The sequence below is a fragment of the Nyctereutes procyonoides genome, unplaced genomic scaffold (assembly GCF_905146905.1).
Source record: "Nyctereutes procyonoides isolate TBG_1078 unplaced genomic scaffold, NYPRO_anot_genome, whole genome shotgun sequence".
In the NCBI taxonomy this organism is placed as follows: domain Eukaryota; kingdom Metazoa; phylum Chordata; class Mammalia; order Carnivora; family Canidae; genus Nyctereutes; species Nyctereutes procyonoides.
In genome coordinates, this window is record NW_026575121.1 from 60,303,231 (window position 1) to 60,320,003 (window position 16,773).

The window sequence follows — 16,773 nt, forward strand, 5'->3', positions numbered from 1 at the left end:
TGTTGGGGGGGTGAATGTCAGTAACAGGAGAAAAAGCGCTGCATATGTGGGGTCTGCCACCTTGTGAGAGCCGGGGGAAAATTAGAGGGAGAAGTTAGGGTCAGTCAATAGAAAGCAATGCGATCAAATTAATATTTAATTGTTAATATAGCAACCATAAGTTGGGTGAAAGGATCAAATTCTTTATTGTAGAATTCACAAAAGTAAAATTACTCCATAAGTATAACAGATAATAAGGTTTAAAAATAGACCCAAGGCAGCCACTTAAGACTCAGTTGGACCCAAAAGCCACAGTGCCATTAGTGTTCCGTTTATCTGCCATTAGAAAGTTTTGACGGTATTGATCATCGTGCAGCAGACATCGGACAAGCAGAGGGAACCCCCCACCCAAATGCTCATCTGGTGAGCTGAGTGAGGCTCAGGCCATCCTTTCCCCTCACTGGTGTGCCCAGGCAAAGGCACTGCGTGTGGACATCTGGGAGGAGAGGGTGGAAGGGGGGCGAGGGGAGAAGGAGGAGGGAAGAGGAGGGAGGAAGAGGGATGAGGGAGAAGGAGGTGGGAAGAAGTGGGAGGAGGGAGGAAGAGGGAGGGAAAACAGGCTTGTGAGCCTGGGGCGTCTGCTCACGGGTGATCCAGCAGCACTGAGGGTTCTGGGCTGTGTTCCGTGCACACAGGTGTCCTCACAGCTGCACCTGGCTCTTGTCTGTCCCCACATAGTTTCCAAATCCTCAAGATAAACACAAGAAGTTAATGTTTTTCTTTTTCCATTCCTATTTTACCTGAAATTCTGAGCAATGGAAATCAGAGCCCACACCGGTAAGCAGGCAGCTTGTTCGGCGTCCCCACAGAAGGAAGAGCAGGTGCCAAATCCGTCGCTGAGATGGTGAAAGGTAGGGCGTGGGGTGACGTTCCATGGAGACTAACGTGGCACCTGGAAGGTAAAGTCGGCCTCAGGCCTCCCTCCACCCGTCTGGGGAATGCTGTCCACCACGCTCATGATCCCTTATTGTCTGGAGCCTGTACCTCCTTTCTTGGTCGGTTTCTTTATTTTGGTGGAATATATTCTCTGATAACTTCCTGGGAATGGTGTGTCGAAAGTGAATGTTTAAAACTATTTTTTTTTTTGTCTGATGTAATACGTGATGGATGGTTTGGCTGAGTATATAGTCATTGAAGAAACACTTGTCTTCAAGATTGTTGGGGGCACCTGGGTGGCGCAGTCAGTTGAGCGTCCAACTCTTGGTTTCGGTTCATGTCATGATCTCACGGATGGTGGGATTGAGCCCCGTGTCCAACGGGGCCATGGAGGCATGCAGCAATGTGTGCTCACACATGAGATTGTGTCAATACACAGAATATTGATCCGACAGGGATGTCATCACACGTGGGGACAGGCAGCGGGGGAGGGGGGTGTTCATAGCAGTGGAAAAGAGGTGTTTGGTCTTCTCTAGGAAGGAATCAATTGATGGTGTCCAAAATTAGAGATGATACATTATAAGTACACTATTTAGGAATATGGAAGCAACAAAGAAGGGGAAAACCAGGGGTTGTAGTGATTCCCTCTGCAGGAGAGGATTTGAAGCTGAGGTGTCTGGTTAATCTTGTAGGGCCAGGTAGTTTTGCTAGATTTTAAAGCGATGCAAATGCATGTCATTGTTTAAAATGAAAATACATTTTTTCTCATACAAACGGAGTTTTATTGTAACACAGAAAGCAAGCTTTTGAGGTACCTTTCAGGTGACACACAGGAAAACCAACCATTCTGCCTTTCCTCTTCCGTTCCCCATTGAATGTTTCTGACCTGCCCATACTTTTCCCACAGAGGACTCTAGGCTCGAGCAGGGTCCGCTTGGGAGCTGCTGGTGGAGATTTGAGGACTGTACCCTAGAGCTCTGAACCCTGATGCACGCTTGACCTTGTTAGGATGTGCTGGTCTGCTCAGGGCAGGAGCTCTTCGCCAGATGTCAGTCCTGAGACGCACATGCCTGGGCTTCTCCCTCACAGGACCGCAGCAAGGACCACCACGGTGGACACTGGGGAGGCCCCACCACGCCGAGGGATGGAGGAGAGGCCATCGATGGAGCAGCATGGGGTCGTCATGGTGGGAGAGGGGCAGGGCCGGGCTCCCGCTAGCAGGGCAGCGAGGACCTCAGAGGGAATGGCGTGGGTGCTGTGGGGTCTCCTGCACAGCATGTGGCAAGCCAGAACGGATGGAGATCACACATCCCTTGCAGGGGACCAGGCTGGGGGGAAGATGATCACTTGCCGAGAGCCCCTAGGATGGGTCCAATGACACAAATTATGACATTTAGCGACATCTTCTCTGCCCCTAGATGCTGACCTGAGTGCTTGATTGCACCCCTAGGCTGGGGAACCCCCTGGGCATCACACTGGCATATCTTTTACTTGCCAAAGCAATAGCCTGTCCCATCATCACTGTTGGGTGAGTGAGGATGCCCAGGGAGTGGAGGGCTGGAGAATGAACATCTGCGTTGAGCCCAAGCTCCTTGGCATCCACGTGCTCTGTCCCACCCCACCCCCACGATCGACTCTTCCTCTTTCTGCCTTTGCGTGTGGACTCCTCTAGGCACCTCAGGTGCGTGGAATCACACCCCGTTTGTCCTTCCATGTTTAGCTTATTTTACTTAGTATGATGTGTTCAAAACTATGCAATATATATATATATATATAATATATATATATATATATATATATATTTTGGTTCTGATAAAAATTAGATCACCTGCAGTTAAAACTGATAAAATATTCCTACAGATGGTGATAGGTAAATGATACTTCAATCTTCCTATTTATGGAAAGGGAGGACAGAAAGCACTTGCCTCATTTTCTAAAACGTGCCCACAAATAGAACGTACAATGAAGTGCCATCATGTGATGTCAAAGTGCCTCGCTGGAGGGAGGTGCAAATGGCTTTGAATAATACTCCGTTCCTAATTATTGTCCAACTCCTATTTCAAACACTGATTTTACTTAGGTTGTTGGAGAGGAGCAGTCTTTCAAAGCTTCTATTCAACTAAATGAGAATAACACATTGCTTTCGTGACTTTATTGGTAATTTGAAGCACTACAGAATTTTTTTTTTTCTGAAATAAGCTGGAATGAAAATAATTGATCTCTAGGATCCCTGGGTGGCTCAGCGGTTTAGCGCCTGCCTTTGGCCTAGGGCTCGATCCTGGAGTCCCGGGATCAAATCCTGTGTTGGGCTCCCGGCATGGAGCCTGCTTCTGTTTCTGCCATTCTCTCTCTCTCTCTCTCTCTCTCTGTCTATCATGAATAAATAAAATCTTTTTTAAAAAATTGATCTCTTCAGAAAAAAAAAGGAGAGGCAAAGTAGAAAATAAATAAGGAAAGAGAAAATCATTCTTAGCACATTTTCCTTTTACATATTTTCTAGCTGAAAAATTACTAGGAGGAGGTGGGGGTCTGAGGAGCAAAGTGTGGTGAGCAGGTGCAGTGTTGGACAAGCAAGCCCTCGGCACGGCAGCCCACCATGTGGGTAGAGTGAAGCCTTGGCGCCCATGCCCCGAGCAGCTGCCCTGCTGGGGAGGGAAGGACCCGGACGCACCTGCCAGAGCATCCAGGACTCACCCTGGACCTGCGTCTGAACATCTAAAGGAAGAAACTCTAAGAAAAAGGCTCAAAGTGACAGAGGAGGCACCAGGTCAAGGCCAAGCAATCAGAAAAATGTGGTCTCTGGGGAGGGGCACAGTGGGAGCCTGCCAGCCACCCTTGCATGGGCAGGAGTCCCAGAGCCTGGTGAGGGTTTTTGTGGCTGAGCCTGCACCAACACTGACCAGAAGCTTGAATCTTGGTAATTCTTTGCGATCGGCGCTCGCATTATTCACACAGTCTGGATTCAGAACGATACTGAAATGTAACGTAGCCCGTTCTTGGATACCTGTGTATGACCTGGTGACCCAACTCTCGGAAGTCACATGGCAGCACCACCCCACGAGCTCCTCCCGGGTGTGGGAGACAATCTGTCAGAACCACATTCCAGGAGAAGCGGATTGGCAGGGCTCGAGGAGCTAGCTGACCTCAGGCACATTCGAACCCAGGACCTGGCTTTCCACGGCAGGCCATCATGCACGAACGATACAGGTTTTCTCCTCATGTCTGCTCAACAGTTGTGCCCTCCCTTTACCCTGCTACGTGAATGTTCAGGGGCTGAAGCAGCAGTGGAGGGCCACCTCATTCTTCCTCCACTTATTGAGTGCCTATTCTGTGTGAGGGACCAGGCTGGGCCCTGGGGAACACGAAGGGATCACTAGTAGAAGACATTCTTCAAGGTTCCACTAAAGCAGGCAGACAGATATGTTTTACTTTTTATTTTCAAGGTTTATTTATTAGAGAGAGCTAGGGCATGTGTGTGCAGGTGTGATGGGGGCAGAGGGAGATGGAGAGAAGCAGACCCTCCCACTTAGCACAGAGCCCTGTGTAGGCTCGATCTCTCAATCCCGAGATCATGACCCGAGCTGAAATCAAGAGTTGGACGCTGCACGGACTGAGCCCCCAGGTGTCCCCGGCCGACAGACATTTAGGACAGTGGGTCTCGAATGTGCCATATCAGAGAGCATTTAAAAGACATTGATGGGATGCCTGGGTGGCTCAGCGGTTTAGCGCCTGCCTTTGGCCCAGGGCGTGATCCTGGGGACCTGGGATCGAGTCCCGCATCGGGGTCCCTGCGTGGAGCCTGCTTCTCCCTCTGCCTGTGTCTCTGCCTCTCTCTCTCTCTCTCTGTGTGTGTGTGTCTCTCAGAAATAAATAAATAAAATCTTAAAAAAAAAAAAGACATTGATGCTGGGACCCCACTCTAGACCAACAGAATCACAGTGTCTGGGCTGGAGGGAGGGGTCCCAGGGGATCTCAGTAAAAAAAAAAAAAAAAAAAAAAAAAGAATCTCCCTGGGTGATTTTAATCAACGAGCAGGGCTTATGGTCAAATAACTAAGTTATGCTGAGTTGGTGCCCTTGAGAACGCTGGGGGAAGTAGCAACTATGGTCTGAGAGGGAGCTAAGGAAAGTCTAGGGGATGATGGTGGTGATGCTATGACTGTAAGCGGTGATCAGGTTTGTGGCACAAACAGGGGGTGCCGCAGAAGATTCCAGACCAAAGGAATGAGGGAGGCCAGAGGGAGCCTGTGGCTTTCCTCAGTTGGAGAGTTCTAGCATCAATGCCCGAAGACGGCACCCACACCATCCAGGCAGCAGCCTGAGACAGGTGTATAGAACATCCCAGCAGCTCGGAGGAGCACGGCTGCTCATGGAGGAGGGCAAGACCCCCAATGCACAGTGCCCACTCTTCCTCGCACATGGAAACAACCTGAACTCACAATTCCCTGTTCTATGTCTTCAGTAGTCAGTTCTGGCCCTCAGGTTGGTCAGGTGAGGTCTCAGTAACAGGGTTGCACTTTTTTGCCTCCCCATTTCCCAAAAGTCTTTTTTTTTTTTTTTTTTAAGTAGCCTCCATGCCTAGTACAGCGCAATACCCAACTTGAACTCACAACCTGAAATCAAGACCTGAGCCGGGATCAACAGTCAGACATTCAACTCACTGAGCCACTCAGGTGCCCCCAACAAAAGTCTTTTTCACTTAGAAGTCAGTGAATGCAAGATCCCAGGTTACTACCCCAGTCCTCTCCAAGTGGAGGAGGAACGGAGAACAGGTGTGCATGAGCCTGTGCACAGGTGTGGATGTGTATGCGTTGCCTGTGCATCCAGAGGCAAACCCATAATCTGATTTATGTTCTGGGTTTCACATCCTACCTGCTGCCCTGTCCTCATTCCACAGCCCTCCGCCGTGGTAAAACAGCCGGTCATCTGTGGGTATTCCACCATCCTAATGGCTGGTTGGCCAGGACTGTGCACAGGACTTTGCTGGTCCAGTGAGAATTGGAAATTCTGTCACCCTGGTGTGAGTGAAGAAACACACAGGTCCTGGAGGTTTCTCCAGCCATTTCACCTGGGACTTAGCATGATGCTGGCAAAACTTCCCATTGCTGTTGAAGTCTGTGTGGATGATTTCCAAGATGACAACTCACAGGTCTCTCCTCTCTTGGAGCCAGGCCCTCCTCCCAGCAAGATGTGAAATAGGAACCCACTTTCCCTGAGAGAATGTGACAGAAGGAGTGTTCCAGGACTTCTGACTCCAGGTTTTAGGGAGCCATACAGTGTCTACTTTGACCCTCTTGGGATCCAGCTGCCATGTTGAGAAGCTGAGGCTAGACCACTCTGTGATGAGAAACTGTATGGAGAGACAGAGATCAGCCTGCTCCCACTTCTCATCCCTCGAGCGGAGACACCAGACATGTGACTGAAACCTCTGAACCTTCCAGGCCCCCTCGAGTCCCCTAAAGAATGCAGGTGCAGGAACAGTCCTAGTCAACACCAGGCAGAGCAGGGGAGCCATTCCACCAAACCAAGGAGTCCCGAGAAAGAAACGTTGTTTAAACTCTTAAGTTTGCAGTGGTTATACAGAAATAAATAAGGGATTCACAGGGTGAGTTGGATTTTAATAGAGTCCTAATTGATTTGCTTCCGCAAGTTTTAAAGAGGCTGACAGGATTGGTGAATGGCCAATGGTGTCACCAAGCATTCAAGCCTCTTCCTGTCTTCTCACCCCGCCATCCCCACTGCAAGGACGTCCCTCAAGCCACACCCCATCACCGACACAAGAAGGCTGCAGGTACCGGACGTCGCATCCAGACACATACCTAGCGGGAAACAAGGAGGCCTTCTTTATGTGCTTTTTTAAGAATGAAAAAGGGTTTTGTCCCCCATAGCGGGATTCACTGGCTTAGACTTGTCTTAAAGCAGTCGTGGGAAAGAGTGCCTTACAAGAACAAGAGTTCACCGCTCGCCACGCAGAGGGCTGGCCCCTGGACCGCGATGAGTTTCTGCGGGTGAGGACAGAGGGCTGGTGTCTGCTACAATGTGAAACTAACATCCACAGTTGGCTGAAACAGACCCTCCTAAGAGACAGGCAGCCTTTGCCCAGCAGCGCTGCCTGACCTCCGCTCGTGCCCACACCCTCTAAATGTCACAGTTTGTAAAATTGAAGGCGAGTGAAAATCTGGCTCTAGGCATCAGGGTCTGGCAGGAAGCAGGGGTCTTCTTGGGAGATTTGGGAGATAGTCTGACAAAGGGACATGGCTCTGGGACCCATCCAGGGGTGCTGTTGCCTGAGGGACAGCAGGAGCAGGAGGCCATGGAGGCCTGGGGTGGTGGTGGTGGTGGTGGTGGTGGTGGTGGTGGTGGCACCTGGCCCAAGTTGACACGGTGGAAGGTCTGTAAGCACTGTCTGCGGAGGGCCACAGGCACTGTAGGCCCCAGCCCTGGAAGGGGCGGTGAGGCGGGGAGGCCAGGCTGGAGGGAAGGACATGCCCAGGCTCTCCAGGTCTGCAGCCTACAGCAGGCTGCTCTGTTGGCAGAGGCCCCCTGAGGATGACCTGGGCAGAGAGATCTGGACGGAATGGGGACAAGCAGCACGTTAGCTGACCAGAAACTGGAGTGCTTTCCCGAAGGGAGGCGGTTCAGAAGAGGCATTGTTCATAGTCGCTATTCCTCTTAAGCCACAGTCATTTCTGGTTGTCCACTTCTGGTCCAGGAGGGGGGCCTCAGCCAGCTAGGGGGACATTCGCACCTTTGCGTCCTTCCCGGGGCACGGCCTCTGCGGCTCGCATCTCACAGGTGATGACGGGGGAAGCCGAGAGACAAGTCGGAGCAGGTAGTTGAGTTAGTACAAGGCTGCCCGTGTTGCTGAGAACGCGGTTTCTCCGTCGGGAACACACAGTCCCTGGAGTGAGATGGTGGTGTCGGTGCGATGGGGCAGGCCCGCCGGGCCCAGAGCTCGCAGCGCCACGCGCGGTGCCCCAGGGACCCGGCCTCCAGGTGTCCCGCTGGTGTCACCGGTCCCAGGGCGGTGCCCACCCGGCCCCCGCCTGTACTGTCGCGAGGGGGGGGCGTGGGACGGCGCGGGTTTCAGCTCGCAGGCCCCGTTCACCTTCAGCCCGCGCGGGAAACGCCGCGCTAACGGGGCAGCCCCCTGGGGCGAGGCGCTGCCCCTCCCCCGCACAGCAGGGGCCGCCCTGTGGGGTCCCGCGGCCTCCCCGCGCCGGGGGCGGGCTGGGCACCCGGCCACGGAGGGCGGGGTCCGTGCGCGCGTGCGGGGCGAGGGCGGGCGTGGCGGGGGCGCGGGGCGCGGGGCGGGGCGGGGCGGGGCGGGGGCGCGGGGCGCGGGGGGCGGGTCGCGGGCGCGGGGCGGGGCCGGGGCGGGGCGGGGCCGGGGCGGGGCGGGGCGCGGGGCGGGGGCGGGGCCGGGGCGGGGCGCGGGGCCTGGCCGGGGCCTGGCGGGGCGGGGCCGGGGCGGGGCGCGGGGCGTGGCCGGGGCGGGGCGCGGGGCGCGGGGCGGGGCGGGGCGGGGCGCGGGGCGGGGCCGGGGCGGGGCGCGGGGCCGGGCCGGGGCGGGGCCGGGCCGGGGCGGGGCGGGGCGCGGGGCGCGGGGCGGGGCGGGGCGGGGCGCGGGGCGCATGCTCGCTCGCGCTCGTGACGTGCGCGCCGGGGCCGGGCGGCGGGAGGCGGAGGCAGGGCCCGGGCGGGCGGGGGGCGGGGGGCGGGCGGCGGGCCGGGGCCGGGGCCGGGGCCGGGGCCGGGTGGGGGAGGAGCCGGGGAGAGGAGGAGGCGGGCTCGGAGGAGCGCAGAGGAGCGGCGGGCGGAGCGGCGGAGCAGAGCGCGCGCCTGCCCGCTCCCAGCCGGCTCCCAGCCCGCAGCCCGCAGCCCGCAGCCCGCAGCCCGCGCCGCCACCCCGGGCCGGGCCCGGCATGAGCGCCGAGGGGCCGCGGCCTCCCCCTGCACCGCCCGGCGCTCCCAGGCCGTGACCGGGCCCATGGGCGCGCGGAGCCGGGCGCGGGGGCGCTGAGCGCGGGCGGGCGGGCGGGCGCGGCCGGAGCAGCCATGGACTGCAGCCTGGCGCGGACGCTCGTGCGCAGATACGTGAGTACCGCCGCGGCCCGGGATCCTGCCGCCGGGGCTGCGCCGGCCGTCGGGGGCGGGCGCCCGCGGGGCTGGGGGCACCCTCCGGAGTCCGCGCGGCCCTGGGCGGGGCGGCGGGTGCGGGGGTGCGGGGGTGCGGGGGTGCGGGGGTGCGGTCCGCCCGCCCGCCCGCCGGGCGCCCGCGGTGTCCTGCTCGTGCGGGAGACGCGGCGACTTGGGTGCGCGTTTGCACCGCCGCGGGGGTTCCAGAAGAGAAGCTCGGCACCTGCTTTCCCCGCAAGTGACCAGTCAGCCCAGAGGCCGGGCGTTGTGGGCTTCCTCCGGGGTCCACACTCGCGGGCGACCACGGGTGGTGCGGTCAGAAGAGGCTCGCGGGGAAGGCGGGTTATTTTGGCCTCAGGCGGAGGGAACGGGCAAGCGGCCCCGGGCCCTGGCACCGGTGTGGGGGGGGGGGTGTGCAGAAGAGAAACAGCTGTCCGGAGGGTGGTGTTTCCTGCCACCGTCTCAACAACAGGCTCCTTGTTCCCCAGAGGCTGACATCCGAGGAGGCCGGCACAGGTTTGGGGAGCAGCCCGCAGGGAGGATGCCACGCACACAGGCATCGTTAGGGGAACCTGGGGCTCCTTTCCCGTAGAAGAGTCACCTGGGGCAGACTTTCCTGTCGGTGAGCCTCCCCTGACTAAGACCCCCCTGGCCAGGGTCGGTGTTTCTCTTCCTCCCTGGGAACATGCCAGACCACCGACCGTGGGCTGATGGACTGTGTGCCTCTCACCAGGTGCCTGCTCCCTGGGGTCCGCCTGGGGCCTGTTAGGCGGCCCCCCCGCTGGAGTGCAGAGAACAGGTGGGGCCAGGCATAGCCTAGGAAAGCTCCTGTGACTTCCCCCGAAAGCCCTGTTTTGATGAGAGGGTAAATATCAGGTGAACATTTGTTTCCCCAGTGAGATACCTCCTGGAAAGCCCAGTCGCAGGGACCGGAGGTAGGCAGGTATGTAGGAGAAGTGCTTTGTCCCACAAGGACACTCTGTTCAGGGGCTCAGTTTGTCCAGGCCCTGTGGGCCCCTCAGCCGTTTCATTTCCTGCCTGTTTCCCTAAAGGGAAACCTGAGAAAGGGTGGACCTAGTGTTTACTTAAAACAGGCTCACAGTTTTCCAGTGAATTTCACTTCCTTTCAACTCTTAAGACTTTGTGATAAAAAGAAGGGTTGCGTGGAGAAGGGGGCGTGCTGTCTGCCCCAAAGAGAGATGGAGAGCGAGTTGACTCGGAGGCCACTGCCCGGCGGGCCTGACCTCCCTCCCTCCCGTTCGTCCCAGGTGGGGGCAGACGCATGGCCTTTCCTCCAGGCGCTCAGCTGGATTGTGTCCTATCCATTTATATAAACTTCCTGTAGTTTACATGTCAAAATTCCCTTTTGTTGTGTTATTATGCTTATGAAATGGTAATTTCTCACAAACCTAAGTGGTCACTCTTCCGTCAAGAACTTCCTGGAATGTGCATTATTTGGTAATGTCCCGGGAATGCAGCTTTGGGATACTGTTATTTCTATTTTTTCATTCCACATCTTTTTTTTTTTTTTTTTCAGTTTGATCATTTAGTTGTATCACTGTATTCACATACAAGGCCATTCATTTCTATGATATTAAACTCTTGTTGATGCTGTTGGACTAATTGGAGATTTTCCAGAAACAGAATCTGTCAGGATCAGTCATGATGTAGGACCAAATTATATTTTATTTTGCTAGAGGACGAGCCTTGCAATTGAATCCTCATATCCTTGTGGTTTTGTTATGTGACTTATTTTGTAAGAATGAATAAGAGCTTATCCCCCGTTCTCTTCCAGCCTTCCCATGGTCAGAATTTCTAGGAAAGACAACTTTTCAGCTCCTTCTGAGGTGTGAGAGTTGCCAAAAGGTAAAGAAGTCCTTGGAAAATGTTGCTGCAGATATTTCATTCTGGCAAATTCTGGAGAGAGAGAGGGAGAGCGAGAGCATGAACAGGCATGTGAAGGGCAGAAATCTGTCCTGGGTTCTGCTGTGTTCCAGAGCCCAAGTTAGTGGTGTGTGGATGGGCGTGAGCCACATAAGGGTGATTTGTGTTTACAGATGGCACGGTGCTTGCCTACTATGAAATGGTTCATGGATCACGGGGTAGTTTGGCCTATTGAAACATTTTTGTATCTAACGAAGTTGGTGGAGGCTTGGTGTTATTTTCTCCTTCGATATGTGAGGTTCTGGAAGAAACTGTGTACCTTCATGGGTCACCGCAGATGCCCAGGCGCCTCGCCTGCCCAGCTGCGAAGCTGTGTAACCATCGGTGGTCTCCGCCTCGGTCGTCCGGTCATCCGCTCTGAGAGGAGTCGAGGCGCTCGTCGTCTCCTGCAGCTGCTGAGAGGATCGCATGAGTGATACGGGCCTGGAGCTGGGAACCGTGCCTGGTGCTCAGGAAAACGTTCAGGACATTTATCACTGCTGGCTGTTGACGTAATTCAGTCCCCCGGTGGGGCGGCCGGGGGAGAGCCAGTACGCAGCCCCGGCAAGCGAGCCCCAGCCCTGGCTCCCAGGCAGCAGGCCACGCACACAGGCCACGGGCCACAGTGTGCTCGTGGGTGAGCATCCCAGGGCAGGGAAGCTCACCGGCAGGGCGCTTCCTCTCCTTCCCTCCCCTGTCTCTCTGTGGGAGGCTCGCCCTGGCCGCCCCATCGCCCAGCAGCTTAGTCTGCTGCGCCTGTGATTTGTGTCCGGCCGCTCATCTGGGGCGTCCTTCCCCAGGTCTGCGCGTGGCAGTTCCATCTCCGTTTGTTTCCCACAGTTTGCTTCCTGGGATGTTTCTTCATTTTAAGAGGGTGAACTTCTGGAAACTGGAGGTTTTCCTTGCTGAGTATAGACGCTGTTTCTAGAAAGTGAGGGAAAAGCAAATATGTTTGGTCCCTGGAGAACATTATACACACTGTATCTGAGTGCTTTCCACCTGCGCAGAACTCCCCCCAACCCCAGGCCTGTGTGTGCCCGCGTGTCTGCATCCACCTGAATAGTGGCCCGTCCTAAAGGGCACACGTGCTTTCCGGTCACGTGCGGGTCTCTATGTAACAACGTAAAATGCTGTAGGATTTGGCCTTACCCGTCCCAGTCCACTGCTAGACGGCTGTGACCGCCACATCCTGTGGAGACTTGGGACAGGTGAGCCTGATCGAGGGTGTGCTGTGCGGCGCGGCTGCGGGCCCTTGTCTTGAGGTGTGCGCCTGGGCCTGCCAGCCCTGCTCCTGGCCGCGCGGCTGCTGTGTCTCTGATCTGCTTGGTCTCTAATTTAACCTTTATTGTCTCAAATCCCATAGAACCTCCGCTGCACGTGAGGGATGAGTGATGCTGAGAGGCCTTGATTCTATGCCGCAGGGTAAATTTAATAACAGTGGGGAAAAGGAGTTTACATTACGGGTTTTGCTACAGTCAGTTAAACGTCTAGGGAAGAGAACACTGGCTGTGTTTACAGTTGCTGAAAACTGTGTTGAATCCACTGATAAACATACCTCGCGGCTCAACGACACGGGAAGTCCTGTATTTACAGATCTAAATACAAATTGTTCCTTGGTGCTTGGACCATATGTTCCAACAGAAACAGGACTGATAAAAAGACAGTTGGATCCCTAAGTCCCAGACTTATAAATGCTTTTCTAACCAAGTTAAGTGTAGGCAAAAATGCTATTTATTTGCAACGAAAATCAGTGGAAGGCAATTTGTACAGCATTAGAGATTCAGCAGGATTGAGGGAGGATTGTGTGTGCATTCACTGGGAGGCTGGCACCTCAGAGACACAAAGTCGTAGATCCCGGAGGTCAGAAGTCGGACCCTGCCTCCATCTCTGTGCGCCCTGGGCACACTGGCTCACATCCCCGACTTCTCACTGGAGCCTGAAGTGGTGGGGGTACCTCCCTGCGCAGAGCCCTAGGTGATGGGGGTACCGCCCTGTGTGGAGCTTGCATATCCTGCTGGGAATGTGGACCTCTCACGACAGCTTACAACCCTGGGCTTCTCAGCCCTTCAGACCCTCCCCTTCACAAGGAGCGTTGAGACCTTGCCTGTGCTTCGTGGAGGGAAGGCAGTCACCAGACAGGACGCCCCCTCTTCCAGGCAGCCCTCCAGCCCTGCCTGGTCTGCTCTTGTCTCCTTTCTCCTGGATCATCTGTGTCCCTCATTGTCCCTGTGGCAGTGGCCAGGTCTTCAGATCACTCATTCTTAAACTGCAGACTTCCTGCGTCCATATTCCCTTCCTGCCTCCGCTTCTCCATTTCCATCACTGCTGAACTTTGGTATTGAACTGATGTGTCCTGCCATCCTCCTGTAGCCTCCTCGCTTTCTAGTGGGCTCATCACCATCCCCATCACCTTGGAGGCCTTTGGTGTCCTTCAGACCCTCCCAGCACACACTGCTGGGAACTCTGTGTGCTCACTTAACCCTCTCTGAGCCATACACACCCAAGCCCTGTCCTGGGGGCACTGTTTGGGGGGGGGGGCAGCAGAGTGAAGCACAGGAGTGGATGTGAGGGCAGAGCTGGGGTCAGGAGCTGTGTCCCAGGCAGAGATGGCTGCTGTGTTGCCTGCTGCTGGCCCTTCTCAGGTCAGCCCAAGGCTCCATGCCAACGCACCCTCTCCTCTGTGCACACCCCTGCCCGGGGGACCCACACACACTCTGTCCGTGTCCATTGGCCCCGCATCTCTCCCTGCATCTCAGCTGCCCCAGTGCATGCCTGGACCAGGTCCTGGGCATGGTTGTCCCTCTGGAAACATCTGCTGTGCCGGCTGATTCATCCTTAGATCAGGGCAGCTGATAGGTGTGTGGTGGAGGTCGGGCCCGGATGCTCCAGAAGGAAGCCTCACGGGTGCTTTCAAGGATCTTGACTGATTCATGACAGACTCTTGAAACACGTTTAGCATGACTTCAAACTTTTGGACTCTCTTTCCTTGATACATTCACAGCGTCGTAAAAAGGTGGCAGTGGGCAGGCATCCAACCACCCCCTCTCTCAGTAAGCGCTACGGCAGGGGATGTTGGGTCTTTGGGGCCACAGCTTGTGGTTCCCACACCCCTGATGGTCGGCCCATCTGGCTTGGTGGCTTCCACATGAAGCATTTTCCTGGGCCCCGGCCCAGCACTCCCCATGGATGGTGGCGGTCCTGTGGTTGCTGGCTCCCGGGGTTGGCGTCCCTTCTTGTCTCTGTGGGCTGGACCATGGGCCTGGGAGGAGGGACCTGCCACAGTGCCCTCTCCCGGAGCTGGACGGAGATGGGCTCCTATCTGTTCCCTGGTGGGACCCAACTCCCTTCAAACAGTGTGCAGAACTTTTTGCATAAATAGTTTTTGTTTTCTGGGAAAAATAATTGGGTTTCTTGATTTTTGTTAGATTCTTGAAGGAGTGTGTGCTCTAGTTAAGGTTGAGAACCCTTGTCTGAGGACACAGGAAGTTAGTCCACTCAAAGGCTTCAAAGGTGTTTGAATTTTTTGCCAATATTTAAATGCGTGTGAATGTACATAAATATCCACATTTCCAGTGATGGTGTGGTCTGGCAGTGCCCGCCAGATCGCTTCCCCCGACCACAACCGCAGAGTGAGTGACCCCTCACTGGGGGCTGCACATTGTCCTGTGGCCCCTCTGTAACCACAGGAGCGAGCCGGCTCTTCTGGTTTGACTGGATCCTTGGCCTCTCTAGAGCTCCTGCTGTTCCTCGGCTTGCAAGGCCAGGCCTCGAGGGTGTTGTGCAGCTGTCCCTGGGCCTCCTGCCCCACTCACAGCCCCAGGCCTGGTGGCCCCTGGTTCACACCTGGAGGGAGGTCCCTACAGGATGCCCGATTGTAGCACCCAGGCTGGCCTGACAGGCGGGGAGGTTCAGCATGGAGGTGGACGGTCAGCAGGGATTTTGGTTTCCTCCATCAGTTTTTACCCGTGTCACCTGGGCTGGGGCCAGACCCAAGCGTATGGCCCTGTGGGGGCGTCATCAAGACTGGCCTCTCCAGACGGCCCTTGAAGTGCAGTGGGAGGGCGCTGGTTTCCTGTGAAGGGACAGGATGGTATCTCTGGCTCAGAAGGGTACTGCACATAAGATCGTGTCCCTGGATTTGGAAGACGAGACAGGAACTTCAAGAGAAGGTTTGTTACTTGTGAAGAAGAGTCTTTGGCCAAAAACCAGTAAATGATGCATTCCTTGGGAACGGGGAGAAGGTGCAGCTGGGAGAGCTGGCATCTCTGCCCTTAACCTGGGTGTCTTCCCCTGTCCCCGGAAGGGGATAGTGAGCAGGGCTGCTGAGAGACAGACGGAGCGCAGGGGATGGGGGCAGGGGGGAGGAGACAGAGACAGAGAGGGGGCAGAGAGAGACAGAGGGACAGAGGGACAGAGAGAGAGAGGCAGGATGGTGGGAGGGTGTCGTCCCTGCAGCAGTTGTGACGTCTTGCTGCCCCTTGCATAGGAACAGTCCCTACAGCTCTGGGAAGGTGCGCTCTGTCCGTCTGCAGGATCCCATGTGCCATGGTCTGCGTCCTGTGAAGGGTTGGGCCCATTCCTGCCATGTCCTGGGATGATGGTGAGGACCATCCCTCCGTGCTCACACTTCACTGGGGGATGGTTTCATCAAAATGCCTTGACCTCTTTTATTCTGTTGGTAAATTTGCCCCCAAGTGCACCTGCTTGGACCTGCTTTCCCATCCCGCAGATAAGACTTTGGGAAGACGGCCGGGCGAGCAGCTGCGTGCCCAGGGCTGTGCCCTTTGCAGGAGGATGTGGGGGCAGAAGTCTGTGCAGTAGAGTGAACTCGAGAGCAAGTGTGTTCAGGTGCCCTGAGGTGTACTGTATGGGGAAGCTGCTTTGATTCCTCCCTGGTTCTTCCTCCCGTTGTTCCAGGGCCTTGCACTTCCATGTTCAAGAAGCACAGAAACTGAATTTTGTGGGTGATGAGTGTTGACATAGGTCTGTGCTCATTTTTAGCATTATGGAGAATTAGTACCTGGGTGATATTTTGGTCGTGTTTGGTGTGTTATAGGAGAGCCCTGCTCAATTTGATTCAGAGATGAGAAGTTCTGGAATACCAGAAAGTGTACCAGGTGTGCCTGGTGCTGGGAAGCAGTGAGAATTATGGAGCCAGGGAAGGAGGGGCCCAGGTGGCATCTGGTGTGAAGCCAGGTGGTTGGCAGTTCACTTTTGCCCTGGAGGGTACATGTTTTCCCACCCCAGGGAGATGGAGCAGAACCAGCCCCATCTCATCCCTGACATGCCCTGTGCAGCCCCCGCATCAGGCTCAGGCTGAAGGCCCCTTCTCCTTACAATGGCACGTGCTTTTGGAGCCTGTCCTGTTTCAGCATCCTTCCTGAGCTGCTCCTGGGAAATGAGGGTCAGTGGGGGGGCTGGTGACATGGCTCCTGGTTATCAGGCTGGTAATAAGGAGCACTGTGTGCCTGAGAAGATGCAAGAACATGCCTCCCTTTGTACTGAGGGCTCCGAATTCTTCATGTACATGTGTGTTTGGCCAAGGGCCATGAGGGATCCTGTGCCCTTCCAGGCTGTTCCTCATTGGCGCTCTTACCTGGGACCTTGCTCACCCTCCCAGGTCAGCATGGGTAAGTGGAGAGGGAGCGAGTGGGCCACGGGTGTGGGCAGACCTTGGGCGTGGGCCCCGGGTGCGGCTGCAGGGCTTCCACCAAGAGCCCGGTGCTGTGTGTGGATTTGGTGCCATTAAGTTTTTCAGTGGACTTCTTCGTCGTCTTTTCCTGCGTCTTATTAGGTA

General features: G+C 55.7%; 1 protein-coding gene across 7 annotated transcripts in view; it reads left to right on the top strand.

Moving 5' to 3' along the window:
• The first annotated feature begins 8,864 nt into the window (after positions 1 to 8,864).
• Positions 8,865 to 16,773, top strand: part of ATP11A (ATPase phospholipid transporting 11A) — a 129,337-nt gene continuing 121,428 nt past the window's right edge. For 6 of the 7 annotated variants that reach the window (XM_055335834.1, XM_055335829.1, XM_055335830.1 and 3 more), the window contains exon 1: positions 8,924 to 9,011. In XM_055335834.1, the coding sequence (XP_055191809.1) occupies positions 8,973 to 9,011 (39 nt within the window). In that variant the 5' untranslated portion in view covers positions 8,924 to 8,972. Of the gene's footprint in view, positions 9,012 to 16,773 lie in introns of all 7 variants that reach the window. The other variant, XM_055335836.1, reaches the window with a different exon arrangement.